The sequence below is a fragment of the Microtus oregoni genome, unplaced genomic scaffold (genome assembly GCF_018167655.1).
Source record: "Microtus oregoni isolate MIOR12 unplaced genomic scaffold, Mior012 000036F_ref0000092, whole genome shotgun sequence".
NCBI lineage: Eukaryota > Metazoa > Chordata > Mammalia > Rodentia > Cricetidae > Microtus > Microtus oregoni.
The window spans coordinates 4173681-4197850 of record NW_024543095.1 but is presented as its reverse complement, the minus strand read 5'-3'; the positions used below and the strand labels follow the sequence as shown (position 1 = coordinate 4197850).

At 41.3% G+C, this 24170-nt stretch overlaps 1 protein-coding gene across 4 annotated transcripts in view; it reads right to left on the bottom strand.

The window, feature by feature from the left end:
• Positions 1 to 430: 430 nt before the first annotated feature.
• Positions 431 to 24170, bottom strand: part of Lclat1 (lysocardiolipin acyltransferase 1) — a 118963-nt gene continuing 95223 nt past the window's right edge. For all 4 annotated transcript variants that reach the window (XM_041631287.1, XM_041631286.1, XM_041631288.1 and 1 more), the window contains exon 6: positions 431 to 4016. In XM_041631287.1, coding sequence (XP_041487221.1) covers positions 3514 to 4016 — 503 coding nt within the window. In that variant the 3' untranslated portion in view covers positions 431 to 3513. The remainder of the gene's footprint in view (positions 4017 to 24170) is intronic.

Genomic DNA, 24170 nt, shown 5'->3' with positions numbered 1-24170 from the left:
CTTGCACACAAAGTGCTCACTGGAGAACCAAGGACAGAATGGGCTCTTGAGCATGCAATAGGCTTCCCTGATGATGTGTACTGTTAGCTAATGATGGTCTAAGACTCGCTTTTGGAGAGAGTGAGGTGCGGGAGGGACACAGAGTCCTCATGTTCTTTTCCTTTAAGTGTCTGTGTCCCACACTTGGAGAATGAATAGCTGTCCCGAGGAAAACAAGTTCTGTTGACACTGGGGCAGGAGTTCAACTGTATCCCCGACTCTCTCAATTAGGGAATAGTGCATTCTGTTCTAAATTAGACCACGTTTTAACAGCCATGGGAGGTCTACTCATCAGTGACACAGGCTAAGACCATGACAATATGGGGGACAACGGCACGATGGCCTTTAAATTCTGTCATTCCTGTAAAAATAGAATCACAGCAGCTTTTGAACAATGTGATTCACTACACTTTATTCTGGATGCATATTACAAATAACAACTCACAACATTCCAGTGGACACGGAAAGCTAAGGCCATTCTGTGAGTTATTTTTAAAACTTGGTGTTCTCCACATAATGATCTTTTAAAAATGAGTTACCAAAACCAAAACTCTGAAATAAAAATTTAAAGTTCAAGACACCTGTAGAGTCATATTTAGTCTGAAGTTCATTGTATGGCCAAGCCATTTTCAACTTCTATAGTTAAGTTAGAACACTAGCTCAGCGTCCAGCTCTTTTCTCAAAGTTACAACATAGTGTTTTGTTTCTGTCAACCAATGACCAGTATTGAGACACCATTTTCTCCTCCTAATGAGTGACAAGGAGAGAAGTTAAGGACACGTTATAGAACTCTTGGAACAGGAAAAAGAAGGGGACCCGTAACTAAGGCACTGAAATCACATTATTTTCTATAAAGAAATGTAAACAATTCGCCACCAACAGGCCCCTCTGCTAGTCTTTGTGACTGTACTGGAGCCTCTCCATTGGGCCAGAGCTGAGAGCCGGTGAAATGGAAATCTGTCTGTCTGCAGAACTCAGGCTTGGCTACCAATATGTGGTCTGCATGTGGAGTGCCCACCATTAGAGTGCATGATGCTAGTCCTTTCTCGTCTATGTTGAGAGCACACAAGGGCAGGGTTTTAGTCGTAAGAGATGAGTTCTTTCAGACACTTATGCATTTCATCTTCAGCCTTTCCTCATGTAGCCTGACTTAAGTTCAGGACTCCTTGAACTTCTTGCAGAGATACCTACTGTGGGAACCTGTCACCTCACCAGTTCCCCTCCTTACTGGTTCATATTGTAAAGTGAAATGGTTTACATTATAAATAACCCACAACTACTATACTTAAAGTCTCCAGGATGGGGTCAGCTAGCCAGCTGGTGCTGTGAGCATTTCGGTCCCTCAGCCTCACTGTCACATGGAGCAGGGGCTGGGCTCTGCTGGAGCAGGGCTGCCAGCTGCGAGGAGCTCTGGCTGAAGGGCGGGGTGGAATAGGGGCATTTCTAAGGCCAACTACCATCAAGGATTGATTTAAAGCAGTTCCATGCTCAAAATCATTATATATGTAATATATATATATTATATATAGTTAATAAAAATTTTAACAAAGCTAAATATGTAGGTAAAAACAAATAATTATTTTTTATTTAAATATTAAATATTTAAATTTTATTTAAAAGGGGATTTTCTTTTTCCTTTTGGAGAAACTTCTCTTAAAGCAATTTCTCTAGTTTTAGTGCTATACTTAGAATTATGAATTTGGAGTAGATAATAAAATTAAGAGTTTCCTACCTTAAGCATGTTTTTCTGTGATCAAAAGAGGAGGAAGATCTTCCTGTTGATTGGAGAATAAGAGGCAAAGGGTTTGAGGACACACAATGAAATGGGCATGGCTACTGGGTAATCCCAGGTACTGTGTGGAGAGCAGCTTTTTCTTTTACCTGGGAAACAAATGTAATTTTGATTGCTAGGTATTTCCATGTTTAAATGTGATCCAAGGAAGTTGCAGAAAAACTTAAAATTGCAGTCTTTCCCATTAAGGTAAAGGGGGGGGGAGGGTTGCTCTTTTTTTGTGTTTTTAACCTTAAAAACTCTAAAGTCAAACAGCTGTGTTGAGAGCAGATGTGCACAGAAGCTAATTAGTAAGCTCCTGGCAGAACTGAACTGAGCTTTGATAGAGCAGTTAAATACAGGCTGGTTGGTGTGCTTCCATAGTGGCACCCCTCACAAACACAAGCTCCAAAGAAACAAACTGAACATGATCCACTAACTGTCCCCACAGGGCTTTCAGGAAGGTGAATTCTGGTCTGAATACACAGGGCAGTGACAGCTCCTGAGAGTGCCCAGCGGGGGCTGGGTGGGGGGATTGACAGATTTGCTAACAGCTGAACAGTTTTACGTGCCTGTACAGCCCCTGCCCCAATCAATGACAAAGACAGGCCCATGTAGCTCAGTGGGAACAATGGCCACATGCTCTTACCCAGGACAATGGTGCTATTGGCCTGCTGAGTTTTCATGGCTTCCAGATGATAGGGATATTTGGTAAACAGCTGGTCTGTGTGGGTTTAAAAGTTACTGTTGAGGGAGAGTTAGCGAGGGAGTCCTTGATCTCAATGAAAGGGTTCATTCTGGGTTAGCATTTTTAGTTTTAAGAGTGAAGCTGATCAAGGCTTGGGGGCTTTGGCTATAACATCCTGTCTGTGGCCATTTTTGTTGTAGCTCTGATGGCAAAAGGTAGACACCCTACATGAGCAGGACACACACCTGACTTCCACTGTGCATAGGTTCTAAAGCAGTATTTCATAAGACCGCTTCTGTCTGAAATACAAGAATGTTCTAGTACACCTTTACATGTGTCAGTTCACACTGATGAAGAAGCTACACCTGCTAAGGAGCAGGAGGCAATGAGGACCGAGAGAAGAATAAGCTTAGAACCCAACTGGAGAGCCTGCAGGTGCTCCCTGAGCAGAGTGAGGTGTGACTTCCAGGTGAGAAAGAGGCTTCCTGCTGCTGGCTTCAGCTCAAGGTTTTGTGAGTGAGCAATGAAGGGCTCCCTATGAAATGGTGGTCAGCTTAGGACAAGACAACTGAGGTTTGGGGTTTGAGGGCTGTAAAAGGATGAAAGGATGGATGGGCAGTGCCTCCCAGGGGAGCCAGAATGCCACCTGCCTACAGTGCTGGGACATGTTCGTGGTGCCAGGCCTGCCTCTGGGCTGGCAGCCTGTCAGAAGTGGGCTGACCCTTTCAGAAAAGCTTGCATCTTGTCTCAACGGCCTCCTGACTGTTTCTAGTATTCTGGCCCTGGTTATTCATAGTGATTGACCCCTGCTACATATGCAGCATTGGAATTACATTCAGAGAGTAAAAGAAACTTAGCAATATTTCCCCCAGAAAATTAAGTGCAAAATATCTTTAACAATAAATGATGATAGTAAGAAACACTTGACATAGTCATGCAAAAACTCATCTCGGTTTACAAAGGCTGTAACATTTCCACAACGCTCCTGGAGTTTTATGTGGTGAATGCAACTGTCTTACTTGTTTTTCTTTGAATTTAAATGTGGATGCTTGTGGGAAAAACGGTAACATGCAAGTTCAATGATTTCCAGTCCACCAAATATTCTCTCCTGCAGCACGAAAAGCACAATGCTGATTAGGAAATACCACCAAACTAGGCTGTACCAATATATGAGCAGGCACATTGTAGAGCAGAACAAAGTCCAATACAGTACGGACAGCAGCTTGACCACTAGGACTCTGAGCTCAGACTTGCAAGGTGGCACTGTGCTCTGTCCAGTAAAATGAAAGCTTTTTTCCCCTTGGTAGAAGGAACGCAGTCTCTCTTCCTTCTCTTCCCACCGCTTGTGGCACCAGAGCTGCAGATCCTCCTTGGAAGTGGGAAGGGTGTCGACTGGATACCTATGGACATGGAAGTGGATCTCCTTGGGAAAGTCTCCAAGGAGGAGGTGTTTCTCAGTTTGAGGAATGTTGTAAGGATATGCCACGGTGATGTCATGGACAGCATCGAGGTTGTTACCTAGGATTTGGAAAGATGAAAACTTTAGCAACAGTCAATGGGATGGTAATGCTGATTTGCTCTGCCAGGCAGAGCCATGAGCATAAAAAATCAGGACAGAGTGAACCACCATGAACAAACAAGAGCTAAAAATACCAGTGTTTCTGGGTACTTAGGTCAATATTTACCAGCCAGTTTTAGCTTTTTTCCTGTTTGCTAATTACCACAAAGACCTTTAAAAAGAAATTATCTTCATTCCCAGGAATGGTAATCTGCATTCTAGAACTGCAGATAAGACACAGTGAGCTAGAGCTGAGGGAAGAGAAAAGGGTATAGGCTAGCCTTTCGGCCACAGGATGTTACACTGACACAATTAACATACTCAGCTCATCAAAGGCGACAGCAATGTGTGCACCTTTACCTTAAATGACCATGATAATCATTGCAAAGGAACCTCAGAAACAACTGTCAGTCATTTGAACACTTCTGCACAATTAAAAAAACAAACAAGCATAACAACTTTGATCCTGACCTGAAACACCATTCTGCATAGGCATTTTTTTTTTTTTTTTAAAGATAGGGTTTCTCCATATAGCTATGGTACCTGTCCTGGAACTCACTCTGTAGACTAGGCTGGTCTCAAACACACAAGGTCCTCCTGAGTGCTGGGATTAAAGGAATGTGCCACCACTGCCTGGCTCTGCACAAGTATTTAATGGAGTTGTTTTTGAAGTCACACACCAGATGCTGACAACAAAGACATGGTAAACACGGTCCCTGGTGTCCTTCAAAATGTTGCTAACATAATCAGGAATGTAAGAATGCACAAGATCCCAAACAGCCCCATGGGAACATGGCAGATGAGGTGGGGGAAGGAACAGGTTCTGTAGATGGGGCAGGTTGAACACCATGGGAGCAGGGCATTAAAAGCAGTCTGGGGCCCATGGTATAGGCCTTCCTGTATACTGTATGTGGCAGAGGAGCAGCTTGGGGGTAGTGGAGCACAAGCAGTGTGCTTCACCAAGGGCAAAACAGTGGCTGTTACAACAGGCAGGAAGGAGCCGTCTACAATGGTAACAAGAACTGATGTGACATGGTGGCCAGCTGGAGGAGGAGGGGTGTACAGGAGGGAGTGTTCTTTGGCTTAGCACTGAACTAATGGTGGGGCCTTGGAGGTTAGAGAGCTGGTGTGTTGTACGATCTGCAGAGGACACCGGCTACCACTCAACTGAGCCCTGTACATACAGGTCCAGGGAAGCTTAGTGTTCTGCCCAAGGGGTACAGTGGTCTAGGAGGTTATTCTGTTCATGTGTTGCTTTCATTGGTTAATGAATAAAGAAACTGCTCTGGACCTGATAGGGCAGAACTTAGGTAGGCAGAGAAGACAGAATTGAATGCTGGAAGGAAGGGCAGAGTGGCAGAAACCATGGATCCTCCCACCTGAGAAGGACTCCAGTTAGAATCTTGCCAGCACATGGCAATACACAGATTAATAGAAATGGGTTAAATCATGTGAGAGTTAGCCAATAAAAAGTTAGAGCTAATGGGCCAAGCAGTGATTTAATAAATACAGTTTCTGTGTGGTTATTTCGGCTGTAAGCTAGCCGGGCGGCCAAAACAGAACAAGGGCCCGCTCTCCATGTAACAGTATAGCACTGTTGGTACTATTTCTGAATGTTGTTATTATCTTCAGTGAATAAACCTAAAAGTGTTTTTTATTAGTCATAGAAAACAATGAGGGGCTGGAGAGATGGCTCAGAGGTTAAGAGCATTGTCTGCTCTTCCAAATGTCCTGAGTTCAATTCCCAGCAACCACATGGTGGCTCACAACCATCTGTAATGGGGTCTGGTGCCCTCTTCTGGCCTGCAGGCATACACACAGACAGAATATTGTATACATAATAAATAAATAAATAAATAAATAAATAAATATTTTTTTTAAAAAAAAACAATGGATTTTTGTTATGACAGTTTCATACAGGTAGGTGATATACTCAAAATCCCTAGTCTTCTCTTCTCTCCCAGTAAACAGACTGGCTGAGGACTTGGCAGAAGAGATGACTCAGGCAGGACTTGTGTGTGGTGACCGCAGTCGGAATAGTGGTTCCTACATGGTAGGAAGTACCTAGAAGGCACAGGAGGGAATCTGGCGAACAGCAAAAGTATTCTAGACGGAGGTGTGACCGCACAACGTTGGCCTCTATCAGAATCAAATGGTATCTGAGCTGAGAATATTTCACTCTGTTCAAATTTTACCTTGATAGCAATAATGGCAAAGAAGTGAAGCAATTTTCCACCACACTCCTTCAACTGAACCCGTCACTTTTAAAAATGGTTCTTCAAGTCTTCTGTAGCTGTCCATCTAGGCTACACTACAGTTTACTTTAGGGTAACAACCAGGTTTCAACTTGGTTTCTTCATTCTTTACAGAAACCTTTCCTTGACTGGACAGTCAGTGTGGCACCAGCACTCTCTCCGCACAGACCAGGCTCTGCCTGCTTCTGCCACTTGCCACAGTCAGTGTGCTTGTGGCTGCCGGACCTCAACTCCACCCTCAGTTTCCCACTTTCTCTCACAGTGAAGGATTCACCATGTCAAAGTCACACGCTTTGTTTAAAAACTCCTCTGGTTTCCTCCTTCCACGCAAACCCTTCTCAGAGCTACTGGCATCTCTTGTACCTACAAAGTACATGGCTGACTGATTCTGAGAGTTAAAGGAGACACACAGGCCATTAGGAAACAGTGCTGATGTGTCTAGGAACGTTCCCACCATCATGGTGTCTGTGGGGAAAGAACATTCACATCCTGTCTTTGCCACTATCCATAGCATTATTTGTCTAGACCCCAATCTAGATGCCAATCAGGGGCCTTCCTGCTCAAGATAAATGTTCCAACTGATGTTTTACAAAGCTTTCTCCTGAATTCCTTGTTTCAAATACATAATTATCTCCCTGAAATGCCTGACTTCAATTTCCTTCAATATCTAGCTCAAATGAAAAGCCTTTATTAAACGCCAAGGTCCAGCGTGGCCCTGGCTTGCTGTGAGACCCAGCTGCCACTGTATGCTCCAACAAGAATCACGTTTGCTTCTTTAGAGCCCAGGTTTTAAAGAGGTTCTAGAAATGTGCATGTGATCAGTATGTGTGGGATTTATCTTCTCGCTTGAAAGTATGGGCACTAGTTATACCTTCTTTGTGGGAAAGTTATAATAATTCAGTGGGTGAATGCAGAGTGAGTCTTGGACCCAGTAAGGTCATAAATTTTATCACTGACTACAACACTTCTTGTTGGTTTAGTGAGGCTGAGTAGGCCTCATGATAGTTTTTCTATCTTGGGTTCCAGGAATTGTTGGTCTTGGAAGGGCAATAGTCCAAATCTCTTATAAATTACTTGAGATTTAGAACTTTGGAAGGCTATTATTATAATCCAGCATAATTAAAGTGCTACCTATTTATATAGCAAGTAAGTACAGAACAGTGTTTAGATAAAAAGATAAATTAAAGGGAAGAGGAGCTGGCAAGAAGAAACTTCTTCCTTGACATTCACATACTGAGCGTCAGGTAGCATAAGGGCTGGCTTCCTTAAGCTCAGACTTAGACATGGGTAAACACATCAGCAAGAGAAAGGCCTGTGCTTACGGAAGGAGAGTCAACAGTCCTGAGATGGTTTAACCTTTATATGAAGTAAAGGTCTCCAGACAACACAAAGGCCACAAGACACTATTCTGCTGGGTGGGAGAGCCTGAGTCTGTGCAGGCAGAGGAGCTTACTTCTGTACCACATCTCTAGACCCCTGGTTTGTGCCCTGGAGCCCAGGGAAGCCAGTACCGTGAGATAAGGACAGGGAAAGGGGGGGCATGGCTGCAGGGACTGGGCTCACATATAAGACAGTGAAGAAAGAAGAAGTTGAGATGTGCTTCCACTTACCAGTTAAAATAATAGATTAAGAAAAATACTTCTGCTATCACTAAGGTTTTATATTATCCTTACACCTGGCTGCCATCAATAGAAAGCAGTTTTAAAAGATCTCATTCTTTTTCAGATGAGCTAAATTACAGGCATGGATGCCATCTGCCTGCACTGGGCTCAGAAAGTAGATTTGTTCTGTTTTGGATACTGTACCTAATGCAATTATTTTATAAAGCTAGCGCTCTGTTAGTGGAGAACAGAGCAGTTGCTCACTTGTCCAAACCTTACTTCTAAGACTTGGACAGACACCGGAGGATTCTGAATACTCTAGTCATGTTTAAATAACCAACAAAGGTGAAAACTAGGATTGACTTTTCCAAATGCAATGTCCATAAGGGAATGTCTCTAATCATCTCAAGTTGAAGTCTTGGCATTAAAAGAATCCTATCTAGTGTCAAATGGTCACCGTGAACAGGAGATTGCCGAATCCTTATGCATTTGTATGTTTAAAAGGAAAAACTGGAAGACGGTTTTGTGAGCTCTAAAATTGTATCAAAGGGAAGAAACGCTGCTGTACCCATGCTTACTAAAGCATGTGATCCAACTGTGCAGCTTATGACCGAATAATCCAAATTCCCAACAGTGATCTTAGACAGAATTAGTAAGGATTGTAAATTTCCCTTTCTTTCCCCATTTCATAACCAACTATGTATAAAATATACAAAATACAACTTTATATTTCATTTTGATACCTTGATTACATAAAAAAATCTAGCTGGATCTGAATCTATAAATTTAACTACAAATAATGGCAACTACTAAAGGAACTTGTTACCCATGATCCAGTTTATGTTAAAATAAAAAGCTAAAGGCCACTGATTTTTTTGTTTTCATATTTAAAAACAAAACAAAAAAAACCTATCATCCTTAGGACAGAAGTTGGGTTTATAACTAAGCAACCACTCCCTTGCACTAGCATTGACGTGCTGGCACTAGTCAGCCCACGCTGAAGAAGTCTTGAATGGACGAGTCAGAAATAAAGACAAAAACTGCTAATAAATAAGACACCATCCAGCTTCAAAATAAGAGCATGCATGAGCCTCGAGACAAACTGGTGTGAAGACTCAAACAACACCATGTGCATTGCCAGAGAATTTCTGTCATTTCCTACTTGGAACATTATTCACCATTTTTTTGCCCAAGTTGAAAATTTATGGAACAAAAGGTAGAGACAAACAAACAGCAAGCAGCCCTGTACCATGTGAAGCAGTGAACAAACATACTGAACAAAGAGCAAGCAGCCCTGGACCATGTGAAACACTCTTTTTTTTTTTTTTTTGGTTTTTCGAGACAGGATTTCTCTGTGGTTTTGGAGCCTGTCCTGGAACTAGCTCTTGTAGACCAGGCTGGTCTCGAACTCACAGAGATCCACCTGCCTCTGCCTCCCGAATGCTGGGACTAAAGGCGTGCGCCACCACCACCCGGCTCTATGAAGCACTCTTTTATACTTGCCATCCATGTCATTTAAGATGTCCTAAGATAATTTATGGATGAATGTTTGGGAGAACAAAAGTCCCTTTGTCTGGATGCTTACGTTATTTTCATTTACTGACATTAAATAGATATTTTTGTGATCAATGATAATAATATTTTAGAGAATGTTGAGAAGTTAGATCAAAGAATGTAAATGTACGTTAAAAATTTTTTGCTACATAAAAATAAGCAACTGACTCCCCAAAAATGTTTGAATATACACAAGAAACTTATTTTTTGTGTAATTTTACTAATGCTTGTACTGTGTTTTTAGAAAGTTTTTGAAACATAATTTTAATTTGATATGTCTTGATAACACATCTATGGGATATATATATGTACATATATATTGCTAATACTTCTGCATGCTTTCAAAATTCAGTTTTGTGTCATTTCTTAGAGTTTATGAGCTTTTCATGCAGCAAAGATATCATGCTTTATTACACTTGGTAGTATTTTGACACCTGACCACTAAGGAGTTTTTCCTTTTTAATTAGTAATTTATTTGGGTGTGGGAGGTGGGGTGGTTGTGAATGGAGGCCAGAAGCGGGTGCAGCCGTCCTCGCCCACCACTCCCCACATGCTCCTCTAGGGCAGGCTTTCTCCCTGAACCTGGGGCTCAGACTCAGCGAGAAGCTGGCAGATTCCAGAAGTCTTGCTGTTCCATTCCTTCAGAACTGGGGCTACACACAGACCTTTGCTTGTCTGCTGGATACTGAGGTATAAACTGTGCTGCTCATGACTTAGGGGAGTACCTGTGGGGTTAACTCCTCCGTGAATGCAGGTTCATTTCCAAGTCCATTTCCTACAATCCCTCTTACTCCATTTGCAAAGTTCCTTATCACAGATCAGTATTTCTCTAAACATTGTATTGCAAATATTTTACAAATATTTTATTATCTTTATTGATAGCATCTTCTCCAATACAGCTGTGTATTTTATTAAGAAATTTTCTCATGTTACCGATTTTCAATTCTTCTGTGTCTCTTGTGCCTACAATATATGGACCTTTGCATTTCTTTGCAAGATGAAAACAAGTTTTCCCACTTCTTTTATTAAACAGTTTCCCTCCTCTATTATATTGCTTATTAACTTGGCCATGGCTAAAACACATCGCTAGCTAGTGTCATTTTTCTCCATTGCTCCACAAGCTCCAAGCTTATTCCTGCTCCAAAACCATACTTTTTTTTTTTTTTTCCTACTGACTCAATGGCTGGTAAAGTAGGCATGCTTCTGTGTTCAGTACAATGACTTGTCCTGGGCAAGTATCTTGTTCAATAAACTCTCTAAGAGCATCTAAATTAATTTGAAAACAATCCTCTACCACCTTATAGTTCGAATGAAAATGCCTGCTGCCAAGATCCCTGCTACCATGAGGTCATGGACTCACCTTCTAAACTGTAAGAAAGTCCCCATTAAATTCTTTCTTTTGCCTTGCCCATGGTATCTCTTCACAGAAACAGGAAATTAACAGACATGCCTCCAAAAACAAATAAGAAAACCTATCTGGAAACTCTATTTATATTATTTTTGCATTATAATTTTGAAATAACTGCCGTTTTAAGTCTTCTCATTTAAGAGAAGGGGTATATATTGTCTTTCTTGCTATATGTTTAGTTTTCAAGGCTTCATGGTAGGTTTTCTTTTGCTTTCATTATTAACATTTACTATTTTAATAAAATAGATAGTTTCAAGTTTAACTAAAATGTGAGTTTTAGTGCTTCAGCATTTAAAATACTCATTTCAACCTGTTATTATAGAACTCTGGTTAGGTATAATTTTATTTAAGTAGTTAATTTCTATTTAATTTTTCCTAAGTTTTATCATGAATGGCTTGACTTGCCAGATCCCCTGGAGATGGAGTGATAAATATGATGTGGGTGTTGGGAACTGAACTTGTATCCTCTGCAAGTCTCTGAATCACTGGGCCATCTCGCCTGTCCTGACTTTAACAATAACAAGGAAAGGGGTGATGAAAATCCAAATCTACCCATGTGGCAGAACTGTAGAGGATTTGTAAGCCTTATACATACAAACCACAGTAGATTACGGTGTGTATATACACTGCACATGACACAAGAACTCTAACTGGTAAGTATCTGTGTTCCACTAACAAGTCATGTCACACCATTAAATTGGCCTATTTTTATGAGAAACGCAAGCATAGCACACCAGTGCTAACTACATGGCAGGGTGATCTAGCTACTATACTAGTGTGCAGGGGCTAGGCTTGGCTCCTGGGATCTTCACATACATGTTACAAAGCCAAAATGGGCAGCAATAAACAATAACATAAAGTTCTTTGATAAGAAAGGGACAAGCTGTGTGTATTATGTGACACACCTCAGGAAAAATGAGGAGGTGCTGGAGAGGAAGGAACAATGGAAGAGCAAGGAGATTTTTGTTTGCTTGCTTGTTTTGATTTGATTTTTTTAATTTTTTTATTTTTTTAATTTTTGATTTTTTAAAAAAATTTCTTTTGCGGGTGCTACAGGGGTGAGGGAGGATATGGGGGAGACTTGGAAGTAAGTGGAACATGATGTGAAAGATCCCAAGTCTATAAATTATGGTAAATAAAAAAGGAGAGGGACAGTGACTTGTCTTCATCCCAGGACCTATCAGGCACAAGTGCCACCAACACCTTGTACATCACTGACATCGGGCTCTTCTAATCTATTCCTTCAAAGAAATCTATGTGCTTTCTTTGTTTTTGTTGCCATTCTTTGCTAAAATAATGAGAAAAGACATTAAAATTCATGCAAACAGGAACAGGAAAAGGCCACTTGTTTCACTGCTTGGGCTCAACACTCAACATGGTCATTTAGATGTTAAAAATCCTGGACTCAAAAATCATTAGCAGATTACAGAAATGTCAGCACAGGCATCAGATACTGAGTTTTCTGATATTTGAAATAAATGAGATCACTGTTACTAAGCATATGATCATAGTCTCTATGCTGATATTAGCATTGAAGGTGACTAATCGTACACTTGGGCATGGCTTTATTGAGTGCTTACTATGTCTGATATTGGCATCATTCATTCAACAATCTATAGAGCACTTAGTGCATCAGATTCAGCTCTAGATCTGTAGGATATGCTGGAGAAAGGAAGGGAAGGAGGGAGGGGGGAAAGGAAAAAAGGAAAGGAAGGAAGAAAAAAAGGAAGGAAGGAGGGAAGGAAGAAGGGAGGGAAGGAAAAAGGGAGGGAAGGGAAGGAAAAAGGGAAGAAGGGAAGGAAGAAAATGAAGAAGAAAGGAAAGGAAGAAAACAAACAAACAAACTCAATCTCACATAGATCTAGGTATGAAAATATTCTTAGCAATTCTATATATTATGCATAAACCACATGTGTCACAGTCTGTGAACAGGTAAACAAAATGTGATATATTCTATACAATGAAATGTCATCCAGTAATAAAAAGGAAGAAAATATGCAACAATATGGATGGAAGCTAAAAGCACTTCTTCTAAGCAGAAGACTACATATTATATAATTCTGCCTACACAAAACTCTAGACAAGGTAAAGACACTGTAACAGAAAGCAGCTCGGACACAGCCAGGGTCCACTCAGAGGAGAACTTTGGGAGGAATGAGATGCTCTGTATTTTGACCAAGATGCTAAGTTATGTGTGCTATATATTTATCAGGACACCCAACTGTACACTTTAAATGAATAGATTTTATAACAGTGAATCCTACTTCTAAAAAGTGTTAGGTTTTGCCACTGAGGTACCTCAGCAGGTAGAGAGACATTTGCACCCAGGCCTGATGACCTGAGCTCCATCCTCAGATCTCACAAGGTGGCAGAAGAGAGCCAATTGAAGATCCATGGCACAGTTGCATGCAGATACATTAAACGGGGGTGGGGGAAGGGGGGAGTCGGGAGTGGGCAGCTTCATTTAAAGTAACTTAACAAATTCGTTTTATGTGCAATAAGCTACTTGGATTCTTACCAAATCAAAATGTTAGAAAGAAAAAGTGTATGTTTGAAACAAATTCAGAATCCATTCCCATGTACTATGTTTAAGGATTTCTTGATGCTAGGATTATACTGCAAATGTACTTGCTCACTCATGAAAATAGACTCTAGCATACCCACAGGCTGTGCCTTCTCTTTCCATTTACTGTCCAGTGCACAATACAATTCCCTGGTTAGACTACATGTAATCTAACAGTTGGAAAAAAACTTTGGCGGCTCTAATTTTTTCAGGGTCATAAATATGGATTCTGGATACTATCTAGAAGGACTAACATTACAGAATTTTGAAGTAATTGCAGATAATTCAGTTACAAGTGACAAAAACAAACAAAACCCCAAGAATAAAACTGGGAAAAGAGCTAGCCAGTATCTCTGGAGATAGATGCTTTTGAGGCAGACAGCTCTCATTTATTAGGTTGACATGAGGTTTCTAGTTTACCAAAAAGGAAACACATATCCACATTCGATACTTCCCAAGAAACTCTGAAAATATTAAAATGACAATGTTTTAAGCTGTTTATAGTTAGACCAAACTCTCCACTCACGTACTCTATTTCATTTCCTCCATAAACTCAATACTGCTCCTCCCCACATAGTTCCCTGTTATGACCTTAACTGTCAACTTGATGGGATTTTTATCATCACCATAGATACAAACCACTAGGAATGTCTGTGAAGGGCTTTCTAGATTAGATTGGCTGAGGTGGGAAACCCACCCTGGTGTGGGCGGCACCATCCCCTGGGCTGGGGCTCCAGCCTGAGAGTGAGGTCTGCAGCAGCATTCATGTCTCTGGTTTCATGACTGCAGATGGATGCAATGTGACTGACTGCCTCAACCGTTCCTGTTGCCATGACTTCTCCACCATCCTGGACTGCACTAAATAAACTCTTCCTTTCTTAGATTTTTGTGAGGTTATCTGCCATAGCAACATGACAAATAACAAATACACTCTTTTCTTTGATCCTTGTAACTTGCCTATCCACTTGTTATAACTTCTCTCATTATCTCTTGACACAATTTTCCACTCATTTCTCTGGTGACTTACAGAGCTACTTCAGCTGTATGCCAATGGTCTTCACCCTCTGCTGGAGTGAACCAATCAACGTCAACTAAGTAAGCTCAAGGCCTCACCATTTGTGGTTGTAAGAATGAAAATATCTCCCAGAGATTCAGGCATTTGAAAACTTGGTCTCCAACAAGTGGCAATGTTTGGAGAAGTATGGGAAGTATGGCCTTGCTAGAAGAAGTATGCCACTTAGGGTGACCTTTGAGAGATTAAAGCCTTGACCCACATCCAGTTCACTCTGCTTCACACCTGTGGTAAAGACATGGTTGCTCAGCTTCCTGTTCCTGTTGCATGCCTGCTGCATGTTGTCATGCTTACTCCTCATGATGGAAGAACTGAAGGCCTTGAGTGTGGTACTTACCACAGCATCAGAAAAGTAACACATGGCTCTGGCAAACCCATTCTCCTCAGTGACTGGGTTGTGTGCTTTATGCTTAGCCACACAGCTCTCTTTGGGTCATTCTGATCTTTCCCTGTGGACTACTAGCTTACAAGATTTCTAAATAGCAGATGCCCGAGGGCTTTGCTCCTACTTTTCTCCATCCCTGGGTGACCTTGATACCAAATATGTGCTGCTGACTCTCAAATTCATAACTCCAGCTGGTCTTTCATTTTTAGACTGATATATTTGACCGTTAATCTTTACACATCTTGGATGTCTTCTAATAAGTATCTCAGATCAATGTGACCTAGACTGAACTCCAAGCTAATCTTTCTGCCAAAACCTATGCTTTCCTCAGTCTTTGTCTCAGTCAAGGCAAAGTTATCTTCCAACTCACGCTAGCAACCCTAGAGTCATCCCTGCCATTCTACGACCCCAGCTGAAAATCGTACTTGTTCTACTTCAATAATCCCAAATCCAGCCATCTGTTACCTTACCGATTTTACCTTCCTGTCTGTCTCATCCGGGTTATTACAAATGCCTTCCTAAACGAGTTTGTTAGCGTAACTGCTACCTGACACATTTCCTTCTGCAACAGCTTTCAGAATGTTAGTAGCAACACATTTCAATTTCCCTTGACTTTGTCTAGTGACTACAACCTCACTGCTCCAAGGCCTCTGAAGCCCTGTATTGTCTGTGAGCTTTCATCACTCCTTTCCATTCCCTACTGATGGGGAAGCTCAGCCAATCACATTTTTAGCTAGGGTGTGGCCGCCTGGGGGGAAGGAAGAAGCACCTGGGGATTGGGTGCCCGCCCCTTGCTTTGTCTCTTTCTCCACTGCGTGTGATTCTCGCTAGACCCCTGTCTTGTGAGTCTCTTTATCCCAATTATTAAAATTATATTCCTTGTTTTGGGGCTGCTCTGGTTAATTCTAACTACCGGTCGACCACGACCTTCACCCTACTAATCATTGTTCTACTCGGCTCCATCCACAAGAAGTGCCATGGTCTTTGTTCTACTGCCTGTTCTATCAGGGAGGCCCTGGCCCCCACCCTACCGAAAATAGCAGGCTCTCTAAATTTGTAGCACATACAATCATCTGATATACTATAGATTTTATTTATCGTCCCCTTTTGTTATGATAAATATAAGCAAACAATGACAGAAATTTCCCAGTGATTTCAGTAAATATGTTTATGGAATCAGCATTCCAGTAGGCAGATGCAGGTAAACTGAGCAGAGGCTCTCTGGGATGCTTCTGCTTGAGACAGCCTAAGAGCAGTCTTCTCTAACAGCCCGCAGTGGGAGGAACAAATGAGACTACTTGGAGAGTAACTGTGACTAACCGTCCTCTAAACCAGAAGAGAGAAGCCACTAGGAGTCTGCGTTTCTCCCATTCTCCTATGTGTGCAACCACCACTACACTGCTCTCTAGGTGTTGGTGTTCCTCACGGCTGTCCACTGATGTGTACTGATAAGATTTCAGATAATATAGTGGATAGTCAAGGTCACGAGTGTCATATTAGCAGTTAGTCACAGGAGCTAACTGAAAGTATCACGGTGTCCACAGGGTCCCAGAAGCCCTGCAAGTTTAAAGAGCCAATTGAGTTTGATAGGTCCCTGTCTCCTCTATCCCCTGAATGAGGACTTTCTGAGCCATGGTGTGTATGACAATGCTAAGCATATAATGCTATTTTTAAGATGGAATTACTTTCTGAAATTCTAGAATACAATCCCCTGTGTTTTGTGTATCAGTTCTCTCTGCTAACAAAAGAAGCTTATTAAATATTCTGGAAAGCAGCCTCTCTATTCAGATATTATCATAGGAGCATTTGTTTCCTAATTAATTCCCCAAAATGTCTTTAAATAGAATCATTAACCTCCTTACAACATTTTTCATTCTCTACTGTGCTATTTTTCCCTTTCTATCTATAATACACATGGGACCCCCCCCCCCCACACACACACACTAGGTAGAAAAATATTCTCACAGAGCATTTTAATCAGGGCAAACACTTCTGAGTGCTGTAATTGCTGTCTTACACATGACATTCTTATTCTGACTCTGATCTTTCTCCTGAGTTAGAGACTCTCCTATCAGTTCCCTACTATGTGGCTTGTCAACTGCCTCCTCTGCCGACCCAGCCAAGGTAGGCTCCTGGCTGTTTGGTAGCATCCAACTCCTAAAACTTCACCAGGCCTATGAAGAATCCTAATCGGGCCTGTGCTCCCTCAGCTTCCTGGAATCATGGAAGCCCCTTCTTTCTTGGTCGATTCTTTGGCCCTTTGACTGGAGTTCCTAACATGGCAGCTTTCAGAGAACAGCTCTTACAGGGCGGAGAACATGGGAGAGAGGAAGAGTCAGAATCTCTCGGGGTTCCCAGGAACCTCTTAACTAAGGGGTGCAGCTAGAAATGGGGTCTGAGAAGGTACAAGGATGCCAGGGTGCCTCTCCTTCCCCGCTCCTGCATTCCCTTGCTCCCTCTGTTGAAGGGACGAGCACAGGTACGTGTGCTCCTCTCCCTCATATACAACTACCCACTCTCATTCTAGCCCCGGGACTTCCTGAAGCTGGACTTTCCCCTGCAGTAAATCAGTACATATGTTTTGGCCTCATATTATTAGTTTACTTAAGTTTATCCCTAATTCACACACAGGCAGCAATGTAAACTCTCATTTACATATGAGGGAAAAGAGTTAGAACTAAAAGAACTAAGAACAAAACGAAGGCTGGGCCAGAGGTCAGAAGAAAAGGCTTAAAGCTTAAGAGCAGGTGATGTGACCAAAATTAAACAAACTGGGGAAGATGATGAAGACAGAAATTAAAGGATCCCACCAATTAAATTTAACATTTACTTAACAGTCAGTACAGAGAGAAGAAAGGCAGTGTACAGGGGGCAAGGAAGCAATGATGATTAAGTTAAACAGCTTTAAAGAAAAGGCTGGGACACTGCTTAGTGGTAGAGTGTTTAACCAAACCCCCACACCAAGATATATTCATATCCACAGAGACCTTTAATTCAGGGTATATAGCTATAGTAACACTGAACTTGGGGTACAAAAGATGCACGTTAAATGTATAGATCCACCTAGTTGGAATGAAAATAATCTTTCAAACCCAAGTAACACAGGTATGTAATGACTTTACCTCCAACACATTACAGAAGAGGATCAGCATGTTATATTCAATGGTAGCCTGTTCTACCAATTATGGTACTCTCGAATTAGCAGTGTGACATTATACCTAGACTTGCATAACTACTACAACAAAATCTTAAATATCCCAGAGACCCGTGAATATAAAGATAATCTCAATATGCCCAGTCCTCTGGTGTTAACAATTTTCCCCACACTTTGATACATAAGTGGATAGATCATATTAAATTAGATCAGTCTGCACTTGAGGAACTATCTTAATCAAAAAGAGATTTAATGAAAAGCCTTACTTTGGTGAATACTCTAATTATTACAAGCTAATATTTGTCCACAGAAAAGGAATTTGTTTCAGGATTAGTCAGAGACCAGGAAAAGCTACAGGCACTAATTCAATAATGGAATGCCTAATTAAATGATAATGGATCCTAATTATAATGTATTGCTTTTTCCTGCACATGACTGATTGAGCACATAGCTTTTCACACAGTTCATTAAGGAACCTTAAATAAAATGCAATTACTAAAACTAAAGGAAGAAAGATAAAGAGAATTGGTAAACTTAAGCTTTCTTCTTTAAAATATGGAGAAAGTCAAGTGTAACAGGAAGTTTAAAAATTAGAGGGAAAAATCGTACTGGAGAAGGAATGTTCAAACATTACATATGGAAGCTGTTTGCGTCTCCTTCCTAAACAGCATTTGTCCTCATATGCCTACAATCAATATGTTAAAAAGGCATGTGCTCATCAGATTGAAGGTGCAATGAAGAGCCTAGTAAATGCTCACTACATCATGGTTATGATGATAACCTTAGGTGCCCTGTTAGCTGAACTTACCAAGACAGAGTCAAAGACATGCAAGTAATCATGTGCCTGTTCAGAGTTTATAATCCAGTTGAAATACAAGATATAAACATGGGAAGAGCTATGTAATAACACAGAAAATGCGTAAAAATAAAAATTTTTAAGAGTAGTGAATGTGATGGGTAATAAGCGCTGTTGAGTTCAGAGGAGGCGGACTTGGGTGGAAATGTCTGAACTGTTCCAGATAGAGAAGTCCAAGGAGAAGTCCCTGTGATTGAGAGGACACTAGGTCTTCAATGGCTGCAGAAAAACAAGTTTCAGGATATAAGGGGAAAAAGAAGAAGAATCAACAATGAAAGAGAATAAAATTCAAAGCCTTGGGTATATGGGAACTTAATTTACAATAAAGACAATATCACAAAGCAAGGTGGAATAAAATTGTTTCGTGTGTAGTAATGGGCCAAAATAAAATAAGATGCATACCAAACAAGACATTTAAAGGATTCAAGATGAATAAAATTTAATATAATCACCATTAACAGAAGAAAATGAAGACCAAGCAGCACTTGGAAAAGGAAAACTTTCTTTTGAAACAAAATTTTAAGAACATAAACCATGAAGCAAAATTATCACTATGTTTATATTAAGAATTTCTGTCCAGGCAGTCATGCTGGCACAGTCCTAGAACCTCAGCACCAGGCAGGGACTGGAGAAAGAGAAGGAATTCAAGGAACCCTGACTTTACACACAAACTGTCAGTAACTGTATAATAAAACCATGTTTGTAATATCTAAAACTGATTTTAAAAACACATAGAAAGAACTGGTTAGTACAAATGAACAGGCCACATAGTCACCTCCAAAGATCCAAACAGGAAGTTCAACAAGAAGAAACCCGGAAAAGAACAGACACACAAAAAATCTTATCAGACAAGAAATTGAAGTCACACTTACCATTTTAAATCTGTTCAAGTGGCAAAGAAGACAAAGCAAGATAATATAAGGTTGGCAGAATTGTGCAGAGGCACCTCAGACATAACAGAAGTTGTAAGAGAACAGAGCAAAGTTGGAGAAGCACTGAGCAAGTAACACAAGGCCAGCTAGTTCCCCCAACAGCTCTCCTCTTGGGCTGCATCCACAAGGAATCTCAGGACTATACAAGGAACTGACAAGGGTGTTCACGTGATGATGGGGTAGGGATAGAGGCTTCCTGAATATCTGTCTTCAGCAGCTTCAGTAAATGGGACATATGGAAGGGACACGCCAGGAGCCAAGGACATGAACATATGCATGTTCAAAACAAAATGCCCTATCAAAAGCAAGATCAAGAATGGGATAACGGTCCTATTTATGTAAGTGAAAAAAAAATACAAGAACACATAGCCAAACATGAAGTTTATAGGACCGCAAGCTAGAAAAGTACTCATGTATGTGGTAGAAAGATTTGCTTATGGAAAATGAAAGAAACAGTACAGGGGAAAGGTACATCAGGAAAAACCATAGAAGAGAAGTGATCACACCCATAACTAGTAATGCGGAAGACCCAGAAACCAAGGACTATGGTGAACTTTGTCCCCTGAAACAGGGTTACTAACTTATTACAAGTATTCTTAAATGACAGACAACTTGGAACAAAACCAGGTCCTTTACTGTACTCCTCCTCCAATCTTTAGCGTCTTCAATCAGAGGCAGCATTTAAATGTCACTTTCCGTATCTCAGTCAGGGACCTTTTGATGTTTTATTTTTGTTTTGTTTCTGCTTTTGAGACAGGGTTTTGCCATGCTGCCCAAGCTGGCCTCTAACACCTGGGCTAAGCAATTCCCTGGCTGAAGACTACATTTTTAAATCATACCATGGAATGAGGGGAAAGAGGCAAATGACTTTGTAGTATTCCAGCTTAAAACCTATTTTAAGCTGGAATACTACAAATTGCAAACAGAAGATAAGTTAGAATTCTTTGGTTCTATGTGAAGCACTTCACTTTGGGTTTTTGGTCAAATGATACCTGACAAATACTTTAAGATATAGGAATGCCCACAGTGCAACGACTCCTCTCCCGTTAATCCTAACATAAGAATATTTTATGCTGGTGTCACCGAGACTCTGGGGTTTGGTAACAAGGAAAATAACACTGTCTCCCTTCTTTCATGCCTCTCTGAACAGAACTCACCATTTTTTCTGGTGGAAATAGTGTTACTCTAAATGGTATTTCAGACTGGATTATGAACCCCAGGGCAGGCTGCCTGGCCTTCTTACCCATGACATCCTGGAACACAGTCTTCGTACAAATGCCTGTAGAGGAAGGATCTTTCTGTATATTGTGGACAAAGAGCAAAGACTATAACAGAGTGAAAGCCGCACACCTGCTGTTTCCCCACTGGTTTGTAACATCCGCAGGATCCCATGAGTGAGCTTGAGACCTGACACTTAGCTTGGCCAATACCAGCGAGGTGCAAATTCCAACCCCTGTGACTGTAAAGACCCTGGGAGAAGGCCAAGAATTTAACAGGGAGACAGTTCAGAATTTTTCATTTTCAACTTGAACTCCAAGAGAGGGGGATCAAGTGATTTTCAAGCAGCTCTGGAGTTGGCTAAATAAATGGAAGGACTAAATTATGAAACCAGTCCCGCCTCCCAGTTTTGTTGGCTTTTTTTATGTTACAAAAGGACTGAAATAAAGTCTCCTGGATTGTACTTTGATATTCCTGATAAGCACAATTTCTGAATGTTAAAATCCTAAGGATACAATTGGTCTTTATATTCTTTATTAAATTTGATAGGGAAAGCCTTTATGCACACTAAAGTATCTACATTTTATTACGTGAATAATCTAACTGAAATTCTTTCCATTTCTGAAATCCAAGCTTCAGCTGATCAAAGTTTGAAGAGCAAAGGTCATATTTTGAGACAAGATCTCTGGAGCTCACCATTCAGCCTATGTCCCTCATCCACAAGCACTGGGGTTATAGGCAAGGGCCAAAGGCCTTTTTTCCATGGTTGCTGCAGATCTGACTTGGATTCTTGTGCTTGTACAGCAAGCATTTACCATTCCCTGAGCCATTCTCCGACACCCCCTTTCTAATTTTAATATATATATATATACACACACACACACACACACACACACACACACACACACACACATCCCCACAGAAAGAAACTAAAGGCTAAGCAAGGAATAGAACAGCTACATAAACTTGAAGTCTGCTGTCTCTCTCCCTACTGGGGTCTTTATAGTGCTCTACTTATTACGCCATGAAAACCCATCAGTTATCTTGGACAGTGTCCTTTCTCACCTCATTTTCACACCGCAGAGACAGTACTGCTGTGCAGCGCTGTGCCATTCGGATCAGCCAGGTCCCAGGATGAACTCAAGTCTCTTTGACCTGACACTTTTCACATCACGTTTTAGTTATAGCTTACAATTTTCTTGCTTAGAGCGATGTGTGTGTGTGTGTGTGTGTGTGTGTGTGTGTGAGAGAGAGAGAGAGAGAGAGAGAGAGAGAGAGAGAGAGAGTTGTGTTGCTCACTGGCAAAGTTAGAAAAGACAGCTTGATAACAAGAGGACCTTTACTAAGACTCACTTGGATTGCACATTTACAGTGAAAGCTAAACTTCTATTTGTGGGTGTACTTTGGTCATCTAAGGCTACCTGTTTCAACATGCTGGGGTGAGCACACATAGATGGAGGCTCCCTTTGTGGGAGGACTGGGGAACTGGAGATCCTCACCTGAAGTCCAGGGCCTCAATCATTTTCACACTAATCTATCTTTACTCTAGAGCAGTGGTTCTCACCCTTCCTGATGCTGTGAGACCCTTTCATGCAGTTCCTCATGCTGTGTTGACCCCCAACCATAAAATTATTTCATTGCTACTTCTGTAATTTTGTTACTGTTATGAATCATAATGTAAATATCTGCAAGATATCTGATGTGCCAACCCCAAAAGGGTTGTAACCCACAGAATGAAAAATGGTGCTGTAAGGGAGTCCCTGAGAAGACGTCATTCCTGACCTGATTAGTGTTTAGAATGGTTCCGAAAAAGCCACAGAACCTGCTCCTGACAAGCAAGAACACAGTTAAATGGCAATGAATACCTGAAACTGCCCCAAATGTCACAGATCTTATGGGATCCATTTTTGAATCACGAGGAAGTAACATAATTTCAGTTGCTTTTTAAAATTCACAATTCATTCAGAAATTTTACCAGATTACTTTGGTCCTTCAAGGGCAATGTCTGAGTATTTTAGCTTTGTGTTTCTATATCACTGCTTCCAATGCTGACTTGGAATGACTCAATATTACCTGCCTGCTTGACCTAACGAAGATCTCTTAACCTTGGTGACAATCATTTCCACTGAAATAAACTAGATTTGGAAATATACACAGAAAAATCCCGTCTTTAAAATGGACTTGCCTCTAGACAAGCTGGAGAGACAGGAATAACCAGTCATTTCATGTGAGTTTGCTTTCCTTCCCAGAATCCCTGCCCAGGGCGGTAGCTGGCTGGACTACAGCCATGTATCTTTCTAAATCTGTCCACTGTTCTGAACTGTTTAGAAAAATGTGACTTTTTTCATTTTCTTTTCTAACCATACTTTCTTAAAATTTTGCATTGCCCCAACATTTCAGGCTTGCTTACTCTTTCCTTAAAGTCTCTCTCCCGCCAGACAGCCTTTGCTGGCCATGTGTATGGCCTCCATGCCAGCCTAACTGCAAGCCCTTCTTCCATTCTCTCAGCAGCTGTTGAGATTACAGCTTTCTGAAAAGACAAAACAAACACTAATAAAACACTGTCCTTGAGTCCATTCTTAAAACCTTTTATTAATGAAACCAAGAATCCCAAGAAGGGAGGACCCCAACTCCCCTCTGTCAAGTTCACCCAGAGAGCTAAGATAGTTCTTTTCTTGTTGTATCTAGTCTCTAGTCCTTGATGTCAGGATAAAGAAAGACATTATGCTGGCCTGCCCCAACACCTGGAAGCATGTGCTTGCCAGTACTCAGGCAGTACTCTGACCTGCTCAGGATCCGGACAACACCATCAGCTACATTGCTACAGCTACGGCCCCTTCCTCTCTCTCTGTTTCTCTGCTTATTTCTATCTCTTTCTCTTGGTCTCTCTCTGTCCCCTCCCCCTTTCCCATTCCCTTCCCCAATAACATCTCCACGTGAGCTGTTACTTGGCCGGACCTACCCATCCTCCCTCCCTCTCTCTTTCTGTGCGCACACACACATACATGCACACACACACACACACACACACACACGCCATTTTTTAAATTATAACATTGATGCCGTGACCTCAGCAGGCTCTCCTGGCACTTCCCTCCTGCCTGCCATCAGTCTGC